General features: G+C 44.3%; 1 protein-coding gene across 1 annotated transcript in view; it reads right to left on the bottom strand.

Annotated features, from left to right (window-relative positions):
• LOC6553311 overlaps positions 1-16,416 on the bottom strand; it is a 37,159-nt gene that overhangs the window by 11,556 nt on the left and 9,187 nt on the right. Inside the window, exons 6-9 of the mRNA XM_001979172.3 lie at positions 16,188-16,376; positions 15,951-16,122; positions 10,893-11,024; positions 8,684-8,851 (exon numbers count right to left, since the gene is read on the bottom strand). Of these exons, the coding sequence (XP_001979208.1) occupies positions 8,684-8,851; positions 10,893-11,024; positions 15,951-16,122; positions 16,188-16,376 (661 nt within the window). The remainder of the gene's footprint in view (positions 1-8,683; positions 8,852-10,892; positions 11,025-15,950; positions 16,123-16,187; positions 16,377-16,416) is intronic.

Consider the following 16,416-nt stretch of genomic DNA (forward strand, 5'->3'; position numbering starts at 1 on the left):
ACACAAACGCCCCCGACAAATGGCCACCGGAAATATGCACAACAAACACTCCCAAGTATGCAGTGGAAAAACACACCCAACAAAGCCGGCAAACACACAACGCATAGAAGGCGAAGAGGGGTTAACAAAGCCGGCTAGCGTCATTTGCTTTGCTACCGTGCCAGTGCCACGCCCACTCCTTTTTACACCTTGAGCGCAGCCCAAGGAATGACCATTCGGGGAACTCACACAAGTGCGCTTCCGTTTGGCAGTAGTGTGTGATTTCCTTAATTGTATTTTGTAAACTGAGGTGCTTTAATGACTGAGGTCAGTTATTTTTGTATTTCAAATGGCTTTCAGCTGATTTTAAAGATTTTATTTTGTAGTACACAGATCTTCAAAGTAGGTCTTTAAGAGTACTTTCCTGTATTGCATATAGGGTTTTTGCATACTGTATTTTCAGGAAGAGGTTGTCTTTCAACGAGAAGAGAAGCGAGCAACTAGGCATGAATTAGAATAAATAACAAGGCAAATTAGCACCCCAGTTCTTGTGGCCTAGCACAGGCAGCTCTTCGCCCCAACTTGGTTGCACAGTGTAGGTTGCTGACTTCCGCTGCTCGTTTCTGGAGCATGAAGCAACACTCACATTTAATTTCCGAAGAGCGTATGTGACACTTTAAATATTTCCGCACTCAAACAAACACTTCTCCGCCAGAAACACACACTCACGGACGGAGGCAAAGACGGATGCGGATGCGGATGCGAAAGCGGAGAGACAGATTCAGATGCAGACTGGGCCAGTCGGAGGTGCCTGCCGTACTTCTGGCCGGAGAGCCTGGTCTCCGTCTCCGGCTGTCTGTGTGCTGGCGCACAATTTTCCAGTGCACTAGATTTTTGGCAGCTGCAGAGCTGTAATGAATTTGTTGAGGAGTTTGCTAATGAAGTACGACCGGTTTTTCGAATAAAATGCAATTTGATTTTAAATTGCATTAGGCGGAAATTGCAGAGAACGGGAATATGCTCCTAATGGCATTCAGACGAGTGGACAAACATCGGAGCAGATGTCCTGGTCCCAAAATTTGTATATTCGCCTGGCGTGTAAGCCTTGCCTCACTTTAAGTGGGAGCAGACCTCCGACATTTAAGCACCACCTCAAATCACAGTTCGCCCGCGGCCAGGAAAAAGGGGAAAATCAAATCCCTTTAATCACCCAGAACAGCAACCCCCCCCACCCACCCGATATGCCCCTGAGCACAACAAGCAAAGCGAAACAACTCGAGCCCCATATCATAGCCGTGCCATAGCCATACCGACATATAGACACGGATGCGGACCACTAACTGGCGTTAATGCCCGACTTCGGCGGGGAATAGTGCGGGTTCATGAACCCCACTTAACGTGGATGTGTGTGAGGGGGCAGGTGGAGCGGTTCGCCCATTAAGTGTTGAACCGCTGCCAGGCTAAACAGCCAAGGCGGTGGAGGATGTGTTTGTGTGCTCGGCTACGTAACTCCTGCTACGTCCTTAATGCTAAAGAGCGATGGAGTGTGGTGGGAAGGATACTGATACTATATTTTGCCGCGGCACAGGACATTGTAGATCATGTCCATAAATATTCAAAGGCAGCATCAAAATGTGCACATTAAGTCTACTGCTCTAGAAAGAGTATTGATATCTTTTGGGCCTATAAACCTAGCGCCTCCCAATTATGTGTATTAATTTCTATAATCACTGCTGACTTACTCACTCGCTCCATCCTTATTACAATTTAACTGATACTGCTGTTGTTGATGGTAATGGTTGGTTAAACCAACGGATTTCGGGGTCCAAAGTCGAAAATAATTAACCGACCCTTGCTGTTTTTATTTAAGTCTGTATTTATTTTCCGCATATTTGTACTGGCCACTTCATGCTTGCCAAATTATTAAAGTTTCACTACACAAATTCGCCACTAATGCACTGGTCGACATGGCAATTGTTGAATTTAACAATTCACGGCCTTCGGTAATATGCCAGATTTCAATTATTTATTGCGTCCGCGTGGGCTTACAACAATTTCTGGTCAGTGGGGAATATAATGTAATATATTGCGTATACGCCCCCCGATCCGCCCCAAAAGCGTTTGCCCAAATTGCTTTGCCGCATACGCAAACTGTGCCGCTTTCCGAGCCTGTATATATACACACAGATACACACATATGCACACCCTCACACACACACAGACACTCACATATCCCCCAGCGCTGACAAACGATTATGAATAACTGCATCGCGCCGGGAAACGCGACCACTCATAGTGGCGGGCGAACGGGAAAATATCTCAGCGAGTGCCGTGGAGCGCGTGTGTGCGAATATTTATGCCGCTCACTGTGCAATAAGCGCCATTTTATTACACTTGAACATCTACACTGAGCAGCCGAGTTGAGCGCGGATGCAATAAGTGGTCTGGGTGTCTAAAGCCCAGAAATGTGAATAAAATATGCAAGTAAAGAGCTTAGCTCATGTCCATGTTGTGGAAAAGTATTTTGTACACGATAAAAGCTGGGTAATGCGAATTCATGCCTATCAATAATTTGGTTTCCCATTCAAGTATTTTATAACTTCACTTTAAGCACGCATGATTGCAGTTATGGGGAATAGGTTCTAGCTCATGGGGAACTATGTTATAAAATATTCACCTTTTGCTTTAACACAAACCTGCCCATTTAAACTACCTGAAAGCTTATAAAATTACAGAAAGGCTTTCGCACTTCATGAATGAATTTTCTCTCAAAATGCTCACCATTTCCATATTTGGCCAGAAAAGAAAAACACTGAAATATGCAAAGTAAATAATTGCTGGGGTTTGAGAGCTGCTCTCCGCCCGGCTGCATAATCGAAAGTTCTTAAAAATGCATGTCAGCGGGAGAGCGCCCCAAAAGGGGCGTGGTCGGCGTCCGAGGACGAGTGCATGTGGGCCATCAGAGGATGGCCAAAACAATCGCTGAGCTGGATTGAGTTTGAGCTCGCGTACACACAAGAGGAGTGGCAAAAAGCACGCATGTAATTTATGATGTTTCAGCGTGTAAACAACACGTTCCGAGCCGTCGAAAAAAGAGGAGGCTGCAACACGGGGAAGCATGCATCTGCACTAGTTGCAGCAACGTGTAATTTACGAGGGAAGTTGGCCAAATAAAACGGGAGCAACTGGTTCAAGATGCTGCCATGGGATACATGGACATGTCTATGCGGAACAAGAGCAGCTGCAAGCCAAATGCATATTTAGCAGGGATATTAAAGCGAAAAGCGTACGGGGCAGCAGCAGACAGTGCCATTTAAAAGTTTATGGCTCTTGCATCGCACACCCAGGGGCCACGCCCACATCATTGTTCTGGCCAAAAGCGGTTCGGAATTGGAGCTGGAAAGTCAGCTCATGAGGTATAAGGAATGACTGTAGTTATGGAAAAAAGAGCTCAGGGTATTATTAATTATTATTAAATGCGGAAATCAGCCAGGACGATACTAAAAATATAGAGACGAAAGGCGAAAGGACTTTAAAAGAAATCGCGTTTAGGTATCTGCTCTTGGCTTTCCCACAAACTGTGGCCAAAACTGGCAGCACTGGCCACAATGTGTGCGAGTTCCTGTGTTATTATCCACAGGCCGCGGATAATAAATTCAGGAGCTGAACTTCGGGAAATGCGCCGCCTGTCGCCAAGGATCACCGAGCCGACCCAGCGCTGCCGTGCATATTTTCGTAAATAATACTATAATAAATAAGTTTATGCTGTTAAGCGTCTGCTGGCGGCCCCCGGCATTGTTGGCCCGCTCCCACGGGCCCTGTTATCTATGGGACGCGTGTCTGGAGCGGTTTCATTGCGGAGTAAACAACTTTGCGGTCAGCCGGGTAATTAAGGAGCCCGCTCGAGGTTGCGGTTTATAAATGGCTGAAATTAAAACGACAATATAAAGCTGTCAGCGACACTTTGAGTAGGGTCAATTGTGTCGCGGCCAGATAAGCCAGGGATTAAGCGACTAAGCAACAGTTTACAAAGATGGCCGGGAAGATGACGAGGAATAAACTGGCGATGGGCGGCAATGAAATTCTACAAAAGTGGGGCAGCGGGCACTTCTTCTGTACAATGAAAATTCAATTCAATCACACAGCAGACGTGTTCGTGCTGATTCGATTTTCCCATCTCAGTCCGCAAACAAATTAAACTCCTATGAATTCAATTTGATTGCATAACAGCACAGCTGAACTCCTTGGGAATTACACCTGCAACTTCAACAGCAGCTAAAGAACCATCTTGAGATGAAAGCAGAAATTTGGCAAGCTTAAAAATCCCTGCTCCATTTTCCTTCTCTCTGAATAGTGCAAGTGAAAATCCCCAGAACTAAATCGCTTCCGGAAGTCGGCTGTGCCCTCAAGTACAAGATACGGATACAGCACTAAATAATTGCCTGTTCACTCCGACAGTTTTCCTCTCTTGGCCAAAAACAACCACAACCTGCCAGACATTTTCGATGGCCCCATAAATCTGAGCCGGCTGAGCGAATGTGTGTCAGCTTAGCGTTTAAAAGAACAAGGCAATGCTACGGTAATGCCAAAATAGCCAATTTCATGGCTAGTGTAAATCAAACACACCTGCAATTAGGACCACGACCACACGTGCTCGACACCCACCTGGAGCCTCAGCTGAGGAGCGGACACAGCTATTTGGGCAACGGCCCCAGAAACAATTTCTGGCAATAGCCGGGCAACTCATTAACATGCAGCACTAAGTCTACACAGGAAGAAATACCACAGCTCCGGATTGTGGCCAATATGAGAGTGGCATCAGTTTATACATGTATTCATAGCTTGCATATTGAATGTAGATACGGAAAAGTAATCAGTAATGTAATAGAAGGTCTTGATAACTGGGTACTACTGGGTACTGTATTATAGTTACTATTTTTAACCGGGAGAGCAGTATATTTTTTGGCCTGTACCTTCGCTTTAAGGCCTCTTAGTTCTGTGGCCATTGTCTGGCCCGTTCTGTTGTTGCTGGACGCTGGAGTAGCTAATTTTTGGGGACCACAGGTGCATGGGGGCGTGGGGCATTTGCCTCCGACGGTGTGGAATCTTTAACTGTATCTGACCAGCCATTAAACGCAGCCATGGAAACACGCCTCGGGCATGCTAAAAGGGGTCGGATAACAGGTCTCCGATCCGGCTGAAACCCTAGGCGCCTCGAGCCGAGCCGGCCATAATCCAAAAACTGTTCAGAATGGCGCAATGCCTAAAAGTTTTCAGTGCTGGCCAAAACTTGCGACACTGCAGCAGATAAAATGGCCCAGCTGAAGAGGATATGCTCGTAGAAAAGTGCATTCGAGGGTCCTTGCAGCGCCACTTTGAGCTGCTTTGAGTTGGTCAGAAATGAAATCAAGGCACGCGGCGGAAGCAATTGTGTGCGCTTTAAGGCGCCTCAAAGGAGGATTATAGAATTCATAGCGGGCTGCGGGAAAATTAAATGCAATAAGCTCTAAAGGTTGCCGGCGAAGTCTTAAATATGTATGAGCGAGAATATTATTACTCATATTCCCTGTCAGGCAATCTCGGATAAAGAACCCTACTTAGATCAGCGCAAAGATGTAAGTTAATCATCTTAGAGGTTACACTGTAGTAACCGTAACCCCTAAATAGTTATATAATATTAAAATGCCTTTTAAAACAGGGGAGCAGTTATTAGCTATTACACCAATGTTTAATGTAATTCTTACAATTTTTGTATTAAGTTTGATTTATTTTATGCTTGCTTCTAATGCTTTGGATAAAATATTAATTTTATATTATATATTTTTACCCGTTACCCGTAAAGTAAAAGGGTATACTGGATTCATTTAAAAGAAGGCGGAAGGCAGCGTTTTCGTCCATATAAAGTATATATAATCTTGATCAGAATCAATAGCCGAGTCGATCTGGCCATGTCCGTCCGTCTGTCCGTATGAACGTCTCGATCTCAGGAACTACAAAAGCTAGAATATTGAGATTAAATGTTGAGTTGAGTTTATTTCCCACTCTAACGCCCACACTTTTGACAAATGTTTTGATATTTTTTCAATTTTTTACTAGCCTTATAAATTTCTATAGATTTGCATTTTGCCATGCCCACTCTAACACCCACAACCCCCCAAAACTGTAACGCCCACACTTTTAAAAAAATATTAAGTTTTTTACATTTTATTATTTTTTTCCCTAATTTCTACCGATATTCCAGAAAATATTGGTATCTGACACTCGGGGAACTAAAATAGTAATTTTTTTTAAATATATGTAAACAAATTTACATACATATGGATACTACTGATCGGAAACGACATTTATTTTTTGTTGTGATTTACCTGATTTTGTGTTTGTTTTATTAATAATATACTACATATGCTATACTACGCATATTCAGTACCGATGTAAGCTCATTATATTAGTTGCACACTAGTGTCAAGTCTCTTAAAAATGGCCGTTCTATTAGCTGTTGGTATTTGACAATATTACACCTTATTGAGATATTTGATCTACATCGCAGGCTCATTTCTTGAAAGTGTACGCCATTTGAATAACCGGATTGAAGTAGGTGCAGGACATACAGGACCTGCGGGCGGCGCTTGATTGTCAAAGGTGTCGTGTTGAACATTTGATCAACAGACGAGTGCGGGCTAAAGGACCTGGAATGTGCCCCTTCACCTATCTTTCAACTTGAGAGACACCCAGGCTTGAAAAAAGTCAGGAGTCGAAATGAAATAAAACGAAGCACAAGCACGGCTGTCCGTCAATGACTGACTACGTTTTCCGTACGTTTTCCACTGCCTGATGTCCGATGCCCGATGGCCGATGTCCGATGTCCTGGAGTCCCAGTGCTGTTTGGGCCGCCATTTAATTCAATGACGGACAACAAAGCATTGCCACTGGGATGCAGTTAAGAGAGCAGTGGAAAGCGCCAAATATGTGCAAGCAAAGCCTGAAAGGCTGGCACTTCCACTGCCGCGCCCACACACCACATGCCTGCAGCCACCCACCCAACACCACCCACCTCCCACCGCCCACCGCCCACCGTCCCCATACAAAACAATTTCCCCTGGAGAGTTTCCATGTTCAGTTATTCGTATGTGAAAAAGCGCATCTGTTGTTGATTGTGTGGGCTTCCTTTCAATCGTTTGTTTGTCCTTCTTTTTTCGCTCAGTTGTCGTTGTGTTTTTGCTTATTTGTTTGTTGTTTTGTTGTTTATTCTTATGGCTGCTGTTGTTGCCTTTCAAGCCGTTACTGTTTTTGTTGCTGCGGGTGTTATTGCTGTTATCCGCTCCAGGCGAATGCCAGCAGCTTAGATAGTTTTTGGACCACTTTCCGCCACTCGAGGGGTATTCCAAGTTGGTAGCCCAGTTTGTACCGAACTGGTTCTGGACTGATACTGAAAGTGCTTTCGTAAAATTGATTGAAGATATCACCGAACAAACTCAATATCTGCATGCCAATTACCCGAAAAGATACATTTAAGATCGTGGAAGAGTCCTTGAATGTTATATTACCATACCTTATGTATTAGTTGAACTATCTGCTAACTTATTTTCTTTTTAGAAAGTCAGTTATAGCTTAATAATAAATTTAATAATGATATAGAGCACTTTAAACAAAGATTAAAAAGTATCTACCAAAAGTGATTTTATTCATTTATTAAACACCGATAAACTAAGTTAGAAAGACAACTCTATTGACAGTAAAACCACCTCCTTTCCGAAAAAAAATTGTTATTAAATTGAGCAATTTATACACTCCATTTAAGTTGGAGTTTAAAGGGTGTTTTGTTTACTTAATCTCAGAATCTGAAGAGCACGCACAACATTCGTTGTCGGCCCGAAAGGATTTTCAGTGTACATGTGGCATCGTCTGGACATTCCGCTTATAATCCCTGGTGGGCATCTTTAGAAACAATTGCATCTTTTGTGCAAATAACTTTATGGGATGACACCGAAAAGGGAGCTCAGGACGCCCGTTTTGGAGCAAGAAACGTTGACATTCAATGGACGTCGGTGGGTGGGATTTTCCCCTAGTGCCAGGAGGTCACTGCTGTGCATTGTGCAATTTATTTATTGCATATAAAACTTTCCCAGGAAGAGAGAAGGAACAGGTCCAGCAGCAGGACGAGGCGGAACAAGTTCTGCGAAAATGAGATAGTCGGTGGCATTGTTTTCCCCAAATGAACGGAGTAATGTAGACCCGCGGGAACGAAACCAGCTCAAAGTAATAAGCAGCCAGCTGATGACATAATAGTGCTCTCCTGCGGATCACTTGGGACAGTCGTTTATTATAATTTATGGTGGCTGCTCCAAGGAGCCTGCCCGACTACTTTCAAACACATTTCCGCACGGAATAAATTTCACTTTAAATTAAACCTTAAAGCCAATTTGGCTTCCGATGACGTCAATGCCGGAGTAAAGTAAATTGCCTAACCGACATTCCAGGCGGGCGTCGCTAATCCGCGGCACTTAGCAAACAAATTGCCCCACATAAACAATTCTAATTGAGATGAACGATAGGGCCGTGTCCTACACCCATGCAAACCAGTCAATCGGATCGCTCGCAATCCGGCAACTATGTTAAATGCGCAGTAAGTTAAACGGCTTCGGGCCGCGGGCTGGCCGGATTTGCATTGCCCACCGTCATAAAATGGAGCATAAATTTCACTTACTTCTTCAGCGTGGCAGCCAATGCCAAATCGGGGCGTACATCGAAGCGGCTCTGCATATAGAAGCGCAATAAATTATCGCGTTCATTTTCACGTAATCCTTCCTCGAGTGCTAATGCGGCCAGTGTGTGATAGGATTCTGACTCCGTGATGCCGAATAATAAATCATAACTGAAAGAGACAGCGAGAACGGCGTGAGAGAGAGGGCATGATGCGGTGGAGACGGTGGAGAACATGCACAGCTTGTGTACTTTTGTGCACTGCAAAAAGCAGGTGCAGCTTGGTCCACTCAAGGTGTTACTACAGGGGTTAAGGCAATGTATATGACCAAATTGAAAGGCAATCCTTGGGAAACCTAGTGCACAGAAAAGGAGACAAGCTTTATCACTCATACGCAGTGTGGACAATGGAAAGTTAAGTTTAAAGTGATTTTGTTTGATATGCTAGCCATACGCGGGCTTTAACAGGCAGGCTTAAAGGTAATCTATTTTAAAACAACTGATTCCAGCTATGTAATCAATATGCACACAACCTTTCATCGCTCAGTGCAGCAGTCCAATGAATCCCATAGAACGCAGTGAACAGCACTAAAATAAAACGAGTCCTCGATCCTGTGGCGTAACTTGTTACGCCGCCTGATAAATGGTGCGACTGGTGCTCGTCTACGAGAGCGCTGTGTGGCCAGCTCCAGGGATCCAGACCGGATCCCGACCAGGCCGCCACCCTGGGGAGGCCCTCGAGCGAGCAGCCGGGCATTGTCTTCCTGTTGCGCCGTGGACATGGCATTAAAAGTTCCAGCCAAGTTGGGCCGGAAAGTTTGCCCCCATAAAAGTAAATGCAAAGCTGCTGCAAAACTTGCTAAATTGAATGGAGCTGCCAATGGATTCGCAACTGGACACTTGAGCGTGCTCGAGGACCACTTTTCCTGCGCTCCTCCGGGAACCTCACAACCTCACTCATTTGGGAAGGCTTTAATTCTTGGTCATCGCTGATTAGGGTGATTAAAAGCCCAACCTGGACCGGGGGTTACCGGTCGAGTGAAACGTGCTTCCACCTCAGTTTCCCAACTGAACCGTGACCTGCCTCTCTGCGCCCGGAACCCGGGCTGTTTGCCGTAATTAATGGCTCTTCCTGGCAGCTATTATTCTATTTTTCTCGGCACTGCGTGTCAAACACGTTTGACTTGCAAAAGGATAACAATTAAAATCAAATTAATCACGCATTTTATTAGATTATACCGTGTTAGGTTGACTGAATGGCTGAGCAGCACGTGCCCTCCGGGAACCGGAATGGGGAATCCCGGCTGAGGAGTCCGGAGTCCGGAGTCCTGCGCGGAGTTGAGTTATTACTTGTTGCCCAATTGATTGATGGACGGGTGTAATTTCGAAGGGCCCGTTGCGACGGTGCCCAATCCCTCAAAGCCGCTCTTTGATGCGACCCAGGCCATTATTTGTATTAGGCTTATTTAATTTGATTTTGGCACACGTCGAAAATTCAAGTGTCTAATATTTAAGCTCGAAGCTGGAAAAAGCAGCTTTCAAATAGCACCAAGTGATCTGATAGCTATATTAAACGACGGCCCTGTGATTTTGCTAGTACCATTTAAGGTTGTAATAAAATAAATGCTACCATTCTAGGTTCATGTAATTCAATCGAATCCATTTTTCTCCATGCAGAATCAATATAACTGTTGGTTTTCAGTGTTTCACCTTCGCTATGACCGCAGCTGAACCCATTTCCCGTGCCGAAATAGTGTCTGGAGTCCCGAGCATCTGAAATGGACCAAACATGGGCGCAACGGATGTTGAAATGGATGTTTTTCGAGTCGTAATTTGCTTGATGATAGCTGAGCTAACGCCAACGCAAAATCGTCGCGTTAAATGGTTCACCCCAGGCCCGATTTTCACACACGATTTGACTTCACCTGAGGGCAAACACATGCACCGAAGAAAGAAATAGCAGACGCCTAATCAAGTAACGCACAATAAATAGTCCGGTGAGCTGTCTGTCCGGGCCAAAAGCGGATGAAAGGGAGTGTTTGACAGCTCCCCGAAGCACGGAGCACCAGTAAATATCAAACGCAAAGGAATTGGCAATGGTTGGGAAGGCTCCCTAGGTTAGGGAAAAGCAATCGCAATGGATAAAATGGGTAGAAATGGGTAGAAATGGGTAAAATGGCTAAAAATGGGAAGGGGGGAATTGCTTAACAAACCGGCTGAAGTGCTCCGTATAATGCCCCATGACCTTGTACGGCTGATTTGGTATTACATGTCCATCGACAATTGGACCCAATGATGTTGAAAATTGTGTGAGCGCCGTTGGTATGTGCAAGATATCCTGGTAGCTGCAAAGAAACAAGAGCGCCAAAAATGCGTTAAAAGGCCTTACAAACGAGCTGGGTATAAATGTAGCAGTAGATGGATATGTACTTTCTAAAGGGTCTGAAAACGCTCCGCTGGCTGACAGCGGTCACTTTTCACTTTGATTTGAAATTTCTAATAAATTTTATGTGTGATTTGTTGCCGGACAGTAACTCGCACGTACCGCACACACGTGGCCCCATAAAGCCAAACGAGATGGCCTACAAGATACACATATGGCCTTAAGGGCATTGCCAAATTACTACGCAGAAGATTAGGAGCGTCCGCGTGGAGCTCTAAAAAATAAGTATGGACAGGACTTTACTCATTATTCGAGATCCAAGTAATATTTAAGAATTGTGCAGGGCTTCAAAGCGCAATGCCAATATTACACAACATTTTTCGTTTTATAAAACCAGACAGAGGCTATTTTCACACTGAATAACTTCAGTCTTGCAGCTTGATTGCTAAGTCAACAAGAATTTAAGACCTGAAATAATTTGCAATTCCTAAACGCAAACGTCTTCTTAAGTTACGTGTCCAAAATGATAACTTCTAAGCCCAGCCAATAAAAGCGTTGGAGCTCTGAGGTTTCCCATTTTCACATATTTACATTTTCTTTCCAACTAACCAAATGCCTTCCATCAACGTAGGTGCTCTTATCACTGGCACTTGTGTTACTTCCTGAAGTTATGGATTTTTTCGTAAAGTATTTTACCCATTCAAAGCCATAATAGAGCCGCAATGCAAACCAATTCCCACGCACACACTCGTAGGGACTTACACTCGTATTTATGATGTGTGCGTTTTGCCAATACAAACAGGGGAACCCAACCTATTTTCCGACCTAAAAAAGCCACGTGGATATGAAATACAATCAGCTCACATACCGAATGCTCCTGCGATTTCTGGTCTGAAGCTGCGCTTGCTGCAAAGCATTTCCGTTCGCTGCAATATCTACGCTTTTGCTCTTTTTAGCCGCTTGGCTGGCTCGTTTGGCCTTCGTTCGGGCCAACCCACCGCACCCACGTATTGATACAAAATTGCAGTGGCAAAATGGTTCAGTTGGGTGCCATTTCTGGCATAGTTTGCATAAAAATCCACATGCCAGAGCTCCGGCTGAAGTGTCGATGGCACAGAAATTGGCACAAATTAAGAAAAGGACCAACAAAATCGACAAAATCGACAAAAAATATAGCCACAACAATCGGGGGAGAAAAGGAGAATTCTCGAATATTTTGGCCGCCGGAGTTGGACAGTTGTTATCTGGGAAATTCAGAGCAGAAATGAACCAGCCAGCTGAGGTGGAAGTGCTCGGAGTTGAAATTCAAATGAACAATCCGCATGCTCAGCTCAGTTCAACTCGGAGTAACCTTGGACCGAACCAAGTCCACAGTCATAATATTTGGTCCGCCTTTCGCCAATGATTCTGGGAATGCGGCTGCATTAAAACCCCAGGCACTCTTAATCATTCCGTCCTCTACGCTTGAATAAAACCCGAGTAAAAGCAGATCTGGGGGAGAAATTCAATTGGATGCGATGCCAAGGATGCCTGGCACCCATTCACATGCTAAGCCCGAAAAAATTCCGAAAATTGCCATCTGTCGGTGGATGTGTGTGTTAATTCACTCAACACCTTCGAATCCCATTGAAGAGGGACATTATCGTAATCCATTTAAGCCAAGAGCTGACTGCAGCAATCGATGCAATGCCATCAAACACTTTCGAGACCAAATAAAGCTGGCCCGCTCTTTAAAGAAGTTAAGCTGGGAGACACTTTCAAAAAATGGAAGTTTACAATTGCTTTTTGGTTAAGCAGAAACAAGTTTATGCGCTCAAGTATAGGTAATGCTTCATATACACATAATCAAAAGATATGATTACTAAAAACCCTATTTTATAATCAAGAAATTAAGTGTTTCAATGCATATTGCCATAATTCGCTTTTATATAAGAACGAATTTCTGTTTTTCTAGTGCAGCAAACTTCTGCAGCACATGAGCCTGGCTTATGTGGTCATCCTGGGCCTGGCTATCGGCACTTGGCCAAGTTTAGGACTGAAGTCTGCACCGCACGGCCACAGCTACGTGCGCTTGTGTTTTTCTCTGACTTTGACAATTTGTGGAAGCTAAAACAATTTTGGCAGCCGGGAAAGTGAGTTGTGCCCCTAGATTCGGGATCCGGAAAGACCACTTCATCGTCGAAGTTGTCGCTGCTGCGAAGTTGTTCGCCATGGAACAGTGTGATTTATGATTTTCATATGGGCAAGGGTTTATCTCCGCCCTGGTGTTGCCTCTTATTAGCTCCGCTGGTGCAAAACTGTCACAAGTTGAGCTGCAACTGCGATTAACTCGTTAGACACACAATATGTGCTCTCTATATATATTATTTTGTGTGTGGTGGCACAAACATAGATACTGGAAGCTGGGTACTGGATACTGGAAACGAAATGCACAATTTGTCAGTGTGCTGGTGGCAGGAACGAAGATTGATGATGTCCTTAAGGCTGCATGTAGCTACTGGAAAGACACACACACACACACACTCGTTTGCAGCGAATCCTGTGCAGGCAAACCGAACATTTATTATGCCCCAGTTTAGCCTTGTCTCTAGTACGGCTATAGTTTTAGTTCCGGGCCTGCTTAAGCTGTCTGTATCTGCTCGCTTTTCATTTAATGAATTTTTAATATACCTTGCGACCCGCATCGCGTATACGCGATGAGGCCGAGTTGGAATGCAACAACTGTTATAAAATACTTGAAAATACTTGCCGATGTCATGAATTTTGTACTGTGAATGGACTCTTATAATTCAAAAATGCACAAGCAAAGTTTGCTTTACAAAGTTCCTGCAATCTTAGAGTGCAATCTAATGAAATGAATTGCTCTTTTAAACGCCAAGTGGCCAATCAGAATCTAAGGCATTCAGATATGCATTTTAGACAATAGTTTAGGCAAGCTCGGCCAGGAGTAAACAAAGATCACAGGCAGGCAAACACATTAGGCTGGGGAAATAGGTAAATAATTTGAATAAATTAACAAGTTGGAAAAGCACACATTGAAATCAATGGCCAGGATTCGGGCAGAGGTTCTATTAAATATTTAGGAAGCCTAAGACCCGGAGACAAAGACTTATGCCTGTTTGTGAGAGTGGGTTAAACAAATGCGACTGTGACTCTCCGTTTGTTTGCACGAGTAGTTGTTACCTGTTTGTGTTTCAGTGGTGTGGGAGTATGCGTGTGTGTGAATTGTGTGCCTTTGCAGTAAAAGAGATGAGCACATTTGCTCAGTAATTCATGCATAATTCATTGCATTCATTTAACACTCGCCCCGCCTGGCACACATGCTACTAAACCTCTACTCACTCACTCATTCACTCCCTCCTCAGTAATTTAAGTAAGCTGCCACACGAGGCTGCGATTCCCAGGCTCAAACCGAAGCTTAGCTCATTCATTAAAACATTTCGAAACTAACCCTTTAGTTGAGGTATTCCTACTTGCCGAACGGCCTTGCAGATCGAAATGCTTTATATGAAATAAATGCAGTCGCACAGAATATATTCCAAATCATTTATAGATAATCATTGCAATTCTTAGCTGATGCAAACTCAAATCTCTTTCAAAATTATGTTCTCATGTATCATTCATTTTTAGTATTACAATTTGTTTACTGATAGTGCAACGCTCGAGATAATTTACCTCTAAATTAGGTTTTTAAAATGGAGCTGAATCCTTGTATTTTCCATACTGGGGTAGCCTAAAACAGTCGTACGCCAACTATTGCAGCAGCAAAAGTTCTGGCTCGGGTTTTCAAGTTAGTGTGCCAATTGGTATTAAGGACAAGAAAGCAAGTAGAAAGTTTCAAAGGCGCACACACACGTGGAAAAACCGACTGTTGCCTCACAGTGTTTGTTAGCGGAATGCATTCGAATGGCTGGAAGTTTGTGGGTGAGTGTGTGCTGGCTTAATTAACATAATTACTATTATTGTGCCGTTGTTGATGTAGTTTTACATATTATGTGACATGCGCCTTTTTTCATTTTCTATGCAAATTGTTTTTTAGTTCGCCCTTGTGTGCTGCGCATACAAATGAACTTCCTTCCACACAGGCGAAGTAAGCCCCACATGCATTAAATGCTGACAAATAAAAAGTGTTTTAAGTCGCGTTTACTTTTAAGTGTTTTAAAGCTCGTGCTCCAATGGAAAGGGACACTGGCATACTGATAGGATAAGCCGCTGAAATGCGGCAATGAATGAGAAATGGAATAAAACGGCAAAATCCTGCGAAAGTAGCAGCAAATTCATTCGTAAATTAAGTCTGCTTCTGTAAAATACTTGAAAAATGAAGCAATTATAAAGTGACTAAGCTGAATCCCTGTCATCCATCAGCTTCGAAATTGATGTTTCCCTTTTACTGACCTACTGTTCCTGGTAATCGCCACGCAAATTTTAAGCCATCGTCATTACTCCCGCTTAGTCGAGCTCCTATGAGCCAAGTTAGATGGGGAAGTTGAGCCCAAAGGCCTTTACGCCTCATTGACACCATGGTGCTGCAAGCTCGTAAATTCAACGAATCATTAGGCAGGTCACAAAGCCGCCAAATGCTGTTGGCCTGGCGAATTGAATCAAAGGACACAAAACACTATTCAAATGAAGATGCCAGTGCAAATGAAGTAGACAGCACTGAGCGAAAATAAGTAAAATAAGTTCGAGCTGTAAATCCAAATGAGCTGCCAAACAGCTAACGAATCATACGCAACAGGCGATGTCCATTCTTGTGCTCTTAAAATTAATTTCTCTCCGTGTAGACCTTTGAAAGCATTAGCCGACATTACGGCTGTTTAAAGCGGTCCGCATATCGCTGATGCGGTTGTTGGCGCCTAAATAATTCAATTGGTCGCGGACTACTCACCGTCGATGGCGCAAACAGTCGAGCAGGACATCGTCGTCCTCCGCCTCCACGTGCTCGTTGAGCGGACATTCGAGGGCATGGGCGATTTGCATGGTCAATTGCAGGGACTGATTGCTGGCGGCCCAGTCGGACATCGCGGATCCGGACATGAGGATGGCCCTGTGGAAGAGGCCTGCGGTGGAAGGGCGGACAATGTGTTCTCATCGAATTATGCCAGTCGTAATCCAGCCGACTCACCTGAGGCCACCGGCGATACCATTAGGTAATTGACACACGCCGCCCCCGTGCTGTGCCCCATTAAAGTGACACGCGAGTTGTCCCCGCCGAAGGCTTCGATGTTCTCCTTGATCCAGTGTAACGCCGCAATCTGGTCGAGCAGCGCGTAATTCGCTATATTATGCGCATCGATGCTCGGCCGCAAGAATCCTGTGAGCGGCCAACCACTGGTCAGTTTAGTCTGAAGGCA

This window comes from Drosophila erecta, unplaced genomic scaffold (assembly GCF_003286155.1).
Source record: "Drosophila erecta strain 14021-0224.00,06,07 unplaced genomic scaffold, DereRS2 tig00000000-arrow-pilon, whole genome shotgun sequence".
Classification (NCBI taxonomy): Eukaryota; Metazoa; Arthropoda; class Insecta; order Diptera; family Drosophilidae; genus Drosophila; species Drosophila erecta.